Raw genomic sequence first — 12,746 nt, 5'->3', positions numbered from 1 at the left:
AGGCCATCTGGATGTCCTCTTTGGAGAAGTGTCTATTCATGTCTTCTGCCCATTTCTTCACTGGGTTATTTGTTTTGTGGGTGTGGAGTTTGGTGAGTTCCTTATAGATAAAGAGCCCTTTATCTGATATGTCATTTGCCACTATCTTTTCCCATTCCTTCAGTTGCCTATTAGCTTTATTGATTGTTTTCTTTGCAGTGCAGAAGCTTTTTATCTGATGAGGCCCCAATAGTTCATTTTCTGCCCTTGATTCCCTTGCCTTTGGGGATGTGTTGAGTGGGAAACTGCTGCCATCGAGGTCAAGGAGGTTATTTCCTACTTTCTCCTCAAGGGTTTTGATGGTTTCCTGTCTAGCATTCAGGTCCTTCAGCCATTTTGAGTTTATTTTTGTGTAATGGTGTAAGAAAATGGTCTAGTTTCATTCTTCTGCATGTTGCTGTCCAGTTCTCCCAGCACCACCTGCTAAAGAGACAGTCTTTATTCCATTGGATACTCTTTCCTGCTTTGCCAAAAATTAATTGGCCAGACATTTGTGGGCCCAGTTCTGGGTTCTCTATTCTATTCCATTGGTCTATGTGTCTGTTTTTGTGCCAATACCATACTGTCTTGACGATGACAGCTTTGTAGTAGAGGCTAAAGTCTGGGATTGTGATGCCTCCCATTTTGGTTTTCTTCCTCAATATTACTTTGGTTATTCAGGGTCTTTCGTGGTTCCATTCGAATTTGAGGATAGCTTGTTCTAGCTTTGAGAAGAACGCTGGTGCAATTTTGATGGAGATTGCATTGAATGTGTAGATTGCTTTGGGTAGTAATGGCATTTTCACAATGTTTATTCTTCTGATCCATGAACAGAGAATGTTTTTCCATTTCTTGGTGTCTTCTTCAATTTTGCATAAGTTTTCTATAGTTTTCATCATATAGGTCTTTTACATCCTTGGTTAGGTTTACTCCTAGGTATTTTCTGGCTTTTCGTGCAATTGTGAAGGGGATCGGTTTCTTGATTTCTCTTTCCACTGCTTCATTATTGGTATATAGGACTGCAACCGATTTCTGTACATTGATTTTGTACCCTCCAACTTTACTGAATTCATTTATCAGTTCTAGAAGGCTTCTGGTGGAGTTGGTTGGGTTTTCCACGTAGAGTATCATGTCATCTGTGAAAAGTGAAAGTTTGACTTCTTCTTTGCCAATTCTGATGCCTTTTGTTGTTGTTGTTGTTGCTGTCTGATTGCTGATGCTAGGACTTTCAGCACTGTGTTAAACAACAGTGGTGAGATGGATACCCCTGTCGTGTTCCTGATCTCAGGAAGAAAGCTCTCAGTTTTTCCCCATTGAGGATAATATTAGCTATGGGCTTTTCATAAACTGCTTTTATAATGTTTAGGTAAGTTCCGTCTATTCCGACTTTCTCAAGGATTTTTATTAAGAAAGGGTGCTGTATTTTGTCAAATGCTTTTTCTGCACCTATTGACAGGATCATATGGGTTTTATCTTTTCTTTTGTTAATGTGATGTATCACATTGATGGATTTGTAAATATTGAACCAGCCCTGTAACCCAGGAATGAATCCTACTTGATCATGATGGGTAATTTTTTATATGCTGTTGAATTTGATTTGCCAGTATCTTGTTGAGTATTTTTGCATCTGTATTTATTAAGGATATTGGTCTCTAGTTCTCTTTTTTTGCTGGGTCTCTGTCTGGTTTGGGTATCAAGGTGATGCTGGCTTCATAGAATGAATTTGGAAGTTTTCCTTCTATTTCTATTTTTTTGGTTAGTTTGAGAAGAATGGGTATGAGCTCTGCCTTTAATGTCTGGTAGAATTCCCCTGGGAAGCCATCTGGCCCGAGCTCTTATTCATTGGGAGATTTTTTATAACGGATTCAATTTCTTCACTGGTTATTGGTCTATTCATGCTTTCTATCTCTTCCCATTTGAATTTTGGTAGTGCATGTGCACTTAGGAATTTGTCCATTTCTACTAGGTTGTCCAGTTTGTTGGCATGTAATTTTTCATAGTAATCTATAATGTGGGCTCATAGATTTTGAGGTCCTGTATCCAAGGGAGGAATGCTTCCATCAGGAAATACCACCAAGGTTCAGATGAATTTGAAATTAATACAGCCCCCTGGCTACTTGGGGCTTCTCAAACTGCAGAATTAAAGGCAGAAAGCGGTCACCATAGTCATGTCGTGATTAATTCCAGTTATCAAAGGGAAACTATATGATGAGACAAGGTTGACTATGTCCAAAATCCAACTGAGGCAACCCAACAAATATAAGTCTATAGTGGACTCAGATCATTTGGTAATTAAGGGTTAGGCACTTCACTAGATATAGAATTATATCCAGTTAAGATGCTCAGAGAGATAAGGGAACATGCAATGAAGGACTGAAAAATAAAGTTATTATTATCAGCTTAGGCCTCATGGCCACTAGAGAAGGAAGGTTAAATAGCAGCTACACTGTATTATTCTCACTCTCTGTTCTCCCCCCACATTGTATGAAGAGCATTGGTATTGGCTAGCATTTTAAACCCCATCATTCTATGACAATATGATGGCTGATAGGTTTCTGTGTGCCCATTGTGTTGGGGACATTGATTGTCACACAAGGGACAATACATGAGTTTCTTACAGGACAAATTATACCAGGAAGATATTGGGGCTTGAATTGCTTTTACAGTATTCCATCTAAAGGGAGGCCTACTAACAAAGGAGACAAAAGCAGTGAGGAGCCAGAGTTTTCTTTTCAGGGAATTGGTATAAAACATAGACCCCTTTCAACTCACTGAATAAATTAAGAATGCATGCTATATGAGAGACAGTAAGGGGCACTGATGGCAGCCACTGTCAACTGGAGAAGAAGAAATGACCAAAACTGAGTAGTTCAGTAGCAAGATTCATTTCTCCTCTCTTCCTACTTCTAGCCAACATAAGAAGAGTTTGCCTGGCAAAGGAAAGAGGAAACAATATATTAGAACCAACCAGACATTCCCCAACCCAATCTTTAGGGGTTTAGAGAAGGAGAATGACTGAAAAATTGACTATACTCCTTTCTTCATTTCAAGTCTAGACAGCAATGGAGGAGATTTTAAAACATTGAAGTTTTGGGGCACTGAAGTGGCTCAGTCAGATGAGTGTCCAGCTTTGGCTCAGGTTATGATCTCATAGTTCATGAATTCGAGCCCACATTGGGCTCTGTGCTGATAGCTCAGATCAGAGCCTGGAGCCTTTCAGAGTCTGTATCTCCCTTTCTCTCTACCCCTCACCCACTAGCACTCTGTCTCTTTCTCAAAAGTAAAAATTGAAAAAAATAATAGTAAAAATATAAAACACCAAAGTTTTAACTAGGATAGGCTCGAATTTGAATAACTTAAAAATTATTTTAAGGGGCGCCTGGGTGGCTCAGTCAGTTAAGCCTCCGACTTCGGCTCAGGTCAGATCTCACGTTCGTGGGTTCAAGGCCCACATCAGGCTCTGTGCTGACAGCTAGCTCAGAGCCTGGAGCCTGCTTCCAGTTCTGTGTCTCCTTCTCTCTCTGACCCTCCCCCTCTCATGCTCAGTCTCTCTCTGTACCAAAAATAAATAAAAACATTAAAAATTTTAAAAATTATTTTAAATGGTAATTTATTATTTATTCTGAGAGAGAGACAGAGATAGACAGAATTAGCGGGGGAGGGGTAGAGCCCAATGCCAGTGGAGCCTGACTCAGGGCTAAAAGTCACAAACTGTGAGTTCATGACCTAAGCCACAGAGTCAGATGCTTAACTGACTGAGCCACCCAGGTGTCCCTAGACTTTGAATAACTTGAAAGACCAGAAAATGTACACTAGGAAAACATAGTATAGTAGAGCAATAACAAGAGAAAAATAAAGCATTTTAGTACATATCCCAAACAACTTCAGCGTCCTTAGTAACTTGGTCACATAAAAGAAATAGTAATATGTAGTTTATGATACCATGTTAAGTGGATGAATCAAAACTTAAAATTGTATGTATGTGGCAACTACAATTGTACAAGTAATCTGAATATATTAAACAATGCCTGAAGCAGATAATTGAATTTTCTCTAAATCACAATTTTGCATAGGGTCAGCAATGATTGTATATCTAACCAAACCTACTATTACATTTCTTTCTTTTTTTTTTTGCCACCTATTTGTTTTAAGAAGTAAAATAAGTTTATTTAGCAAGATTGCTTTTCATAAATCCATGTTGGATGATAGAGACTTGGCCACCCTCTGTGGACTTGTAAATTATGGTTTTCTGGCTTTTGTTTTGTGGTATTTTTTGGTTGTTACTGTTTTTCAAAGACTACACCATAGTATTTCAAAGAAGAAGACTAAACAAAGTGTGGTCTCTCCGTTCCTCCCTTTTCCATTAAAATTTGAGTATTATGCTTGACTTTTTCCATTACCTGCAATCATTCTAGTTTGCAGGGAGTCCATACATATAATTGTTAATAGCACAGATATTTCAGAGAACATATCTTTGAGTCCTCCTCTAGTGAAGATGCCTTTAGGCCCACCTGATGTGAAACCATCTACCCTAACCTATTCTATCTCTGACTCCAATTTCTACAGCATCATTGGTAATATTTGTATGAGGACTCTAATTTATGAAGTCTTCCTCTCACATTGGAATATTTTAGGATACTGGAGCAGGGTTAAAATCTCCTGGAATTGTTTACAGCATATTGATGTATATTAGGAATGCCCTTACCCCTTCCTATTCCAAGCCTGGTAAGAGACAAAAAGTTTATAGCTATCTTTTTAAAATATCAACCCCATATGGTCCCAATGGAAAATATATATGAACTAGATAGCATAAAATTGAAGTAAAGCTCACCAAAGAATGATCTTTCAAATTACAGCTTATTGTTCATATCTATCATAATTATGATTTAGGTAGGTACTTTAATAAATGGAAAAGATGTTGTAATGTACTAAATACATAACTATGTGATTTTTATTTGTGCTTAGACATGGGCTCATATACAAAATCTCCTAATAGTAAATAAAATGTCATTTGTCATTTAAACACATAGTCTAATTTCTTTTGCTTAACACAAAGCAAAGGAAAACCTAAGATAATTAAATTATATTGATACTATTTGAAGGAATTGGATATGTGTCATCTCCCTGCTGTAGCCCTTCTGTGCATTGTGATCAAAAGAAAAATATGAAGTTCAAAATCTGAGAATAAAAGATCTTGAAAGTCCACTTGAAAAAGAAAAAAATAGCAAAAATCTTTACTAAATGAAAGAAACATGCAATTTAGCTCAGCAGGGCTTCTATATATCCAAGGACAATGTAGATGTGCTGTCACAATTTTTTGAAAAGAAAATTTCTTCTTGGTTTTTCTTGTATTTCTGGCATAATAAAACTTACATAAAACAAAATGTTGTACTTACTTGTTAATACTTTAAAATATTTTAGGAACCCCTTGCAATTGTTCTTACAACTTTTTTTAAATAGAAGTTTTCATTTCTTCAAGTATTTGTCCTTAAATGAGGATATTACGCATATTTTGCAAAGTCAGTATTCAGATTTTTAGATAAGAATTCATAAAATTATAATATGACCCAGTATTGCAATAAATAGATAATTCCATTTACATAGGAATTGTCCTTAAGGGCCAGGCAGAGAGGGGAGGGAGATAAACAAACGTAAGCGTGGGCCTAAGAAGACGGGATATGGGTAACTTAAATATTAACGTATTCAATACAAGACTTTCTCTGAATAAAAATATTTCATAAAATGGTAAAAGAATTTGTTATCACCTCAAGTAAGAACTCAGAGATGAAGATAATATTCTTCCAGCTCTGGAAGAGTTATCAGTAAGAGGTAAATAAGCTTAAGAGTGGAGAAGGTGATGATTCATAATTATCCCCTAGGAGGAGAGATCAGAAAGTGAGGCAATCTTTCTGTGATAAGTAGGCCTACCTTGGTGAGTGAACACAGCAGGCCCCAGATATAGCAGGCCTCATTGGAGCCAACTGGAGAGAAGTAAAAGAAGAGTATAAAAGCCTCACTTGGGGTGGAACGTGGGGCTGTTGTGGGGAACAGCATGGGCTCACTCCTGTTTGTTGTGGGAAACCCAGGGAGAAAAGGAGGAAGGATGTTATATCCACTGGACCACTTACCCAATACCTCTCTTTGACTCTGTAAGTGTATTCCTAATAGGACCTGGGTTTGGGGAGATGGCAGCCTGCATCTAGTGTCTGAATGTCTGGGTGCTTAACTGAATGAATGATAGTGATGGAAGTACAGAGGAGCATGGTAAACTGCTCATGATGAATAGCTAGGCGTTCTTAAAGCTCTGTGAGAAATCTCAAATCTGGGTTAAAATTCTCTGGGGAAAACCAGGGCTACTGATGATCTGGGCTTGTCTACAAGAGTACACATTTCCCAGAGAATCTTGTCTTTGGAGCCACTGTACCAGGGATAAATGTAATCTGGCAAAAGATCATCTCCTGGCAATTGTGTCAATTACCACCTTAGGCCAGAGCTACTCCCTGGTGACATCCAAAGAACAATTTAAAAAGAAGGAAAGGACTGTATTATACACATGTTGGTAGGATGAGTTGAACACAAATAAGGTGGTTTTTAGTCTTTGATTCTAATCACACGCTGAAAGATGTTTTAAAGCAAAGAAACTTAACAGTTTCCAATCTCAAGAACCATGAAGTCCTGGAAGAAAAGTGGAAGCTTAGTTGTTTGGGGGAGAAATTATGTTCTTCATAGTATTACTATAAAATCATTTAAGACAAACATTTAACAGGTATCAATCATGAGCCAGACATGGTGACTTTCTTTCCAAAGTAAAGTATTTCATGAAAGAAATAAGCCCTCTCAACAGCAGGAATGGGAAGGAAAAAAACCATAGAAAAACATAGGATCAAACTGAGAGTCGAACCACAGTATTACCTCTATCAGTAACTCACTGAAAAACCTTAAGGAAGAGTGTAGAATGAAGTCAAGGATTTTCAGGGGTGCATAGGTGACTTACTTAGGTGGAATATATTAAACATTAGCATTCATATTCTTTTTTATCTAAAAAACAAGAAGTTAATGATAGTAATATTTAATATAGGGATGAAGAGTGATAAAAATATATTAGATACATATTTATAAGGAGATACGTACACAAATTTATATATATATACATATATATATATACCAATAAAAAAGATGTCAATGACCAGATTATCTGATTTCTAAAATCACTTTGCTCTACAATTCTGGTTCTATATTATTCAAAGTACTTTAGTTTCCCTAAAATCATATTTAGAAATCACACCATATCTATAATAACATAAACTTCCCCATATACAACAAAATTTAAGCTTACAATGAAAAAGTGAACATTTTATTATTTAAATGCATCCTAGCCCTACCAACACACCCTTCTTACCTGATGAAGCAGGTTCTCTCTGCATTATATGATGCCAGTTGGCATGACCCTTTCTTCCTCTTAGCTCATTCAAGAGACTGGCAAAGGGATTCTCTGAGAGCCCTGTGTTGATGAGATCAAGGACAAACTTAAAGTCTGGATTCTCTCTAGGAAAATTTTCAGAACTATTTTAATTTTACTAATTTGCATAGCCACTAGTTGGTTTAGTTTGTTGATAACTATATATTTTTAGTTTACATTTATATTTTATTTTATAATAATTTAAGAATTAACAACATAACAATATTAAGAATCAATAATATATATAGTTGATAACAATCTATTTTAGTTTATTACTATATTTTATTTTATAATTCTTTTAAGGGACAGGTTTATGAACTAAACATTTGACTCACAGTATTATATAACTGGTATAAAAGCTACTCATTTTGTGTCCAGATGGTAGCAAGTTAAGAGTCTTGCTGTGCATAGTAATATGGGTAAATAGATCAAAAGGTGAAAACCAGTTCATTAAAATAACAGCTGTGGAGCACCTGAGTGGCTCAGTGGGTTAAGCAGACAATTCATGATTTTGGCTTGGGTTATAATCTCAGGTTTATGGGATTGAGACCCATGTAGGGCTCTGTGCTGGAGCCTGCTTGGGATTCTCTTTCTCCCTCTTTCTCTGCCCCCTCCACCCTGTACACATGCTCTCTCTCGCTCGCGGGCTCTCTCAAAATAAATAAATAAATATTTTTTTAAATGACAGATTTCACAATAATGTAAATATACTTAACACTACTAAACTGTATGTTTAAAAATCATTAAAATGTTTAATTTTATGTGTTTTATACCAGTCAAGATATAAAAGACAATGACTGAAATAGTGTATCATTTTATAATGAGTGTTTCTAATCAAAAGTGTCACCACTTTTTAGTTTTATTTTTTTAATATCTAAGTAGCTTTGATAGAGTTTCCTTCACCCTTCCCCTACCCTGAAGCTTTCCACATTAAGGAATAATCCAAAGCAAGAGCAAAAAATTTAAGGTGGGAATAATGGTCATTTTTTTGTTGGTTAAAATTGAAAAAATTGTCTGAAACAGCATTTTAACTATGGAATGTAAAATATCTTAGGCATTATCATATTACTCTAAGTAGACACACATAACTAATGCCATTCTTACAAATCATAGTTTCAAAAAGTGAAGCATACATCACCAGATGGTCATTTTGTAAACAAGTATAAGCAATTATAGTACTCTTTCCTCATTCTGATCAATATTTGCTTGTAAATAATGACAGAATGCAAAAGTAGAAATATTAATTTTCAACTGTTTCTTGTTTCAGTTAAGCTGTTTGTCTTTGATTCTGTGTATCATAACTCATAGAATGTAAAGAAGAGGGTAAGACCTTAGCACATATGTCTAAAAACTTCCAAAAAGGTTGCTAAGTTTCTAATTTTGAAAGAAACTAATATAGTCTCTTTAAAAGAAGGAAACAGGGGCGCCTGGGTGGCTCAGTCGGTTGAGCCTCCGGCTTCGGCTCAGGTCAGATCTCGCGTTCGTGAGTTTGAGCCCCGCGTCGGGCTCTGTGCTGACCCCTAGCTCAGAGCCTGGAGCCTGCTTCCAGTTCTGTGTCTCCTTCTCTCTCTGACCCTCCCCCTCTCATGCTTTGTCTCTCTCTGTATCAAAAATAAATAAAACATTAAAAAAAAATTTAAAAGAAGGAAACAGTATTTTTTTAAAAGCCCTCATTAATTCTCTTCTTCAAACTTGCCCTTCTAAAGGCAATCACAGTTAAACTTGTTAGGTATGTTTATATCAAAATACACTTCTTCATATAAATAACATTATAATGTTATTTAACTTCATTTTTAACCTATTATATAGTAGATATTCTCCCATGTCAGTACATATTAACCAGCCCCTTTTGATGAATGTTTAGGCTATTCCCAATTTCTCAATAAAATTAATGCTGCATTGAACATCTTTGTTTATGTATCTTTGCATTCTTATGCAAACCGTTTTGTAGACAAATAACTTGTAAGTGGAACTTCTACCTCAAGAGATCTTAAAATTTTAAAAAAAGATATACAAATTCAAATTTTTGTTAAACTTGTTAAAATTACAAAATTGCTTCTCAAAAAGTACTAGTTCATACACCTATGGCTAGTGTATGACAGTTACAAAATGGAGTGGGCAAATTGTTGGTAATCTTTGTCTTTTAGTTACTTTGCTAATAGTAGTTTTCAATATGAGCTGGTCTGTTTTTATTTTAACTCATAGAAAAGTCAAGTAGGTGGGTAGGGCATTCTGGGTAATTGTTCTGGGAATTGAAACTCATTACCCCCCTCTCCTCCCACTAAGCACTATGAACTAAACAAATGAGTTAATTAGCTATTGTTACTATCTATAGAGAAGTATATATTTTGAAATAAAGACACATTAAATATCTGCATTTTTCTTTTAGATTTCAGATTTCCTACATCCACTTTCTGAGGTCCATTGCTTTAATACCATGCTGTTTTGTTTTGTTTTGTTTTAATCTCTTTTGGAGGTTTCAAGTCAGGATGCCAAAATTTACTACTCCATATGCACTTGAATCTATATCAAACATACAGTTGCTAGTTCATTCCTAATAGTGCAATATGGTCTTTCTTCTTGAAGAAAAATGCCTTTTCCAAACCTATTCTAGAATATTAACATACCAATATTACCTCATATTAACATATAATTTTAGAGTTTACAAACCTCTTTCATAAATATCATTCCATTTCATTTTCACAACCAAGGTATGGTAACTGGGAAAGTATTATTATCTCCACTTAACAGATGAAACAGGTCACACAATCAGAGAGTAGTAGAACTGAGACTAGTGGGGTACTGAACTTTCTGCACCCTCTGTTGCCTCTTCCATATGTATAAGAACAGCATATTCCTTTTGCAAGTTGGTAACATTCAGCTCCTAAATTCCCTTTAGAACAAGGTAAAATATAAATTCAAAAACGAGGGGGAAAAACCTGCAAAAAAGAAAATATCTTTCTCCTTTTTGGTAATTTTACTATTACCCTTCTGAAGGAAGTTATTCTTTTACTTTTAGGTAAACTGCACCTAAACATGTGTTCTGTGGCATTGTAATAAATATGTGTGAACAATTCTAAGACAAGGACAATTTAAAACTGTAACATCAATTCTGCAAGCAGATCATACTAAATGCTAATCACACAATATGTTTCATTGCATTTCTTATTCACATTCATCTTATTTCTTATTCATATTTATCAATATAAGTTTCATTGTATTTTTTCCCTATCCTCAGAAAGTCACAGGACTAATCTATTTCAGATTTTATTTTCTTATAAAGATGATTGCTGGTAGACTATTGGCTGATTTACAAATAAGGTGGTTTTGTAAAGAAATGAGCCATGTCATTTTGAAAAAATGATTATTAAAAAAGATTGTTTTCCTTTTTTGATCCATAATGTCATTAATGGCAGATTTCAGTTTCCTTCTAATATGATCATAATTTCTTGTGTTTCCTTTAGATGTAAAGAAGGATCTGAACATTCTTGGTAACTTTTCTGATCTTTACCTTCAAGAGAGCCATTTCCATCCAGTAGAACAAATACTGGGCTGAGTATCTGGAGAACTGGACTCTAAGGTAGGCTGTATACTGAGTGTGAACTTGGGCAATTTGTCTTTTCTGGGCTTTAATGTCCTTATCTCCAATATGAGAAGGAAGGGTGTCCTACTTCTAGACTATCATCCCAAGGGACCATTTTAGCTCTAGCAATATCATTTTAAAACCTATTAACCAACATTTGTTGAGACAAGGCATTCTAGTGTATAGACAACTTTGTGGGTCTATTTGTGGATATCTTAATAATGATTTCTCTTCTGGGACAGAACATTTCAACAATTAAGAAATACTAAAAAGCACTATGGCCCAAATCAGGAAGCATACTGTGAGGTGGTTCAGGCCGCTAGGATTTGAGGTATTATTTTAGGCAACAATTTCAGCGGCAGAGTACCTAAACGTTACAACATATATACTGTTTAAACACATGAGAAAAGAAAAACGAAGTTAAACAAGAATTTACAGCCCAGATAGAAACAAATAGGGGCGCCTGGTTGGCTTAGTAGGTTAGGCCTCCAGCTTCTACTGAGGTCGTGATTTCATAGCTCATGGGTTCTGCCCCCAATGGGCTCTGTGCTGACAGTTCAGAGCCTGGAGCCTGCTTCAGATTTTCTCTCTCTCTCTCTCTCTCTCTGTCCCTCCCCACATCGCGCTCTGTCTCTCTCTCTCTCTCAAATACTAAAAAAAATTTTTTAATAGAAACAAATAAAATAATCGTAAATTTCTCCAGCAAATGCAACTCAATCCCTACATTTTACCTTCATAAACCTAGACCTTAGGTGTTTGTGCAGGCCAGGGGGAAAGTTTTTCTACGCATCTCCGCAACATCGCTGAGGGGAACAGAAAACAGCTACACGGTATATATATCATTCAAATCCAACCCGAAAGAAACTGTCCTCGCACCAGCCAGCGAGCATCTTTAAACACATTAGGTCCCTTATGCGGCCTCCACCTCCTGTTCAGGCCTGCAAAGTAGCCGACCGCAGTCGCGGTGGCAGAGCAACTGTCGGAGCATTCCCCGCGCTGTCAGCCCCGCCTCTTGAGGTGCTTCGACCGCCCTACGCCTCGAATCCCCTCCTCTCATTGGTTAGCGGCATCCCAGAGGTGGGCGGGGGAAATGCGTCAGATAACGAGCTCACTTCCGGCCAGGGAGCGCGCGGGTTGATTCGTCCTTCCTCAGCCGCGGGTGCTCGCAGCTCGGAAATGGCGGGTAAGTTCCCGGGAAAAGTTTACCAAGGGGAGGGGGCGGGCAGGTTTAGGAAAGAACGCCGAGACCGTGGTGACAGCGCCCGCCTGGAACTTTCGGGCTCCAGCCTGGGTTCCAGAAGGCTTGCTTCAGCCTGGAAGCACGGAACTCTCACCCCAGCTCCCTGTCGGCCGAGGTTCGTGCCTCCACCCCCAACTACTCTGGGTTCTGCGGCTTCTACGAAGATCTCGGCCCCTGCGGAGGGCCGGAGAAGCCAGGGGAAAGCGTCGCGATTTGGGCTTGTAATGTGCCAGATGCCTTGAGGCCTGTTAATCTCGTCGTTGCTCTCTCCCCCTTGCTGCCGCAGCCACTGTAGTCTGGTTCTGTTCCCGCCAGCTTATTTTAATGCTCAGATATTCCTCCTCTTCCAGGTCTCCCTCCACCTTCCACTACAGTCAACTTCTGAGCTAGCGCATTCCTGCCTTGCCCTGCGCTGGAGCTCTCACTTGAATCTTGACTTCGTAATC

General features: G+C 37.5%; 2 protein-coding genes across 2 annotated transcripts in view; one reads left to right on the top strand and one right to left on the bottom strand.

Annotated features, from left to right (window-relative positions):
- Window positions 1–12,746, bottom strand: part of SLC25A12 (solute carrier family 25 member 12) — a 201,543-nt gene that overhangs the window by 114,024 nt on the left and 74,773 nt on the right. The window lies entirely within an intron of this gene.
- HAT1 (histone acetyltransferase 1) overlaps window positions 11,973–12,746 on the top strand; it is a 57,457-nt gene continuing 56,683 nt past the window's right edge. Inside the window, exon 1 of the mRNA XM_029936140.1 lies at window positions 11,973–12,243. Coding sequence (XP_029792000.1) covers window positions 11,973–12,243 — 271 coding nt within the window. The remainder of the gene's footprint in view (window positions 12,244–12,746) is intronic.

Source organism: Suricata suricatta, chromosome 3, assembly GCF_006229205.1.
Source record: "Suricata suricatta isolate VVHF042 chromosome 3, meerkat_22Aug2017_6uvM2_HiC, whole genome shotgun sequence".
Classification (NCBI taxonomy): domain Eukaryota; kingdom Metazoa; phylum Chordata; class Mammalia; order Carnivora; family Herpestidae; genus Suricata; species Suricata suricatta.
Note: the sequence above shows the minus strand (reverse complement) of the source record. Positions and strands in the feature narration are given on the sequence as shown.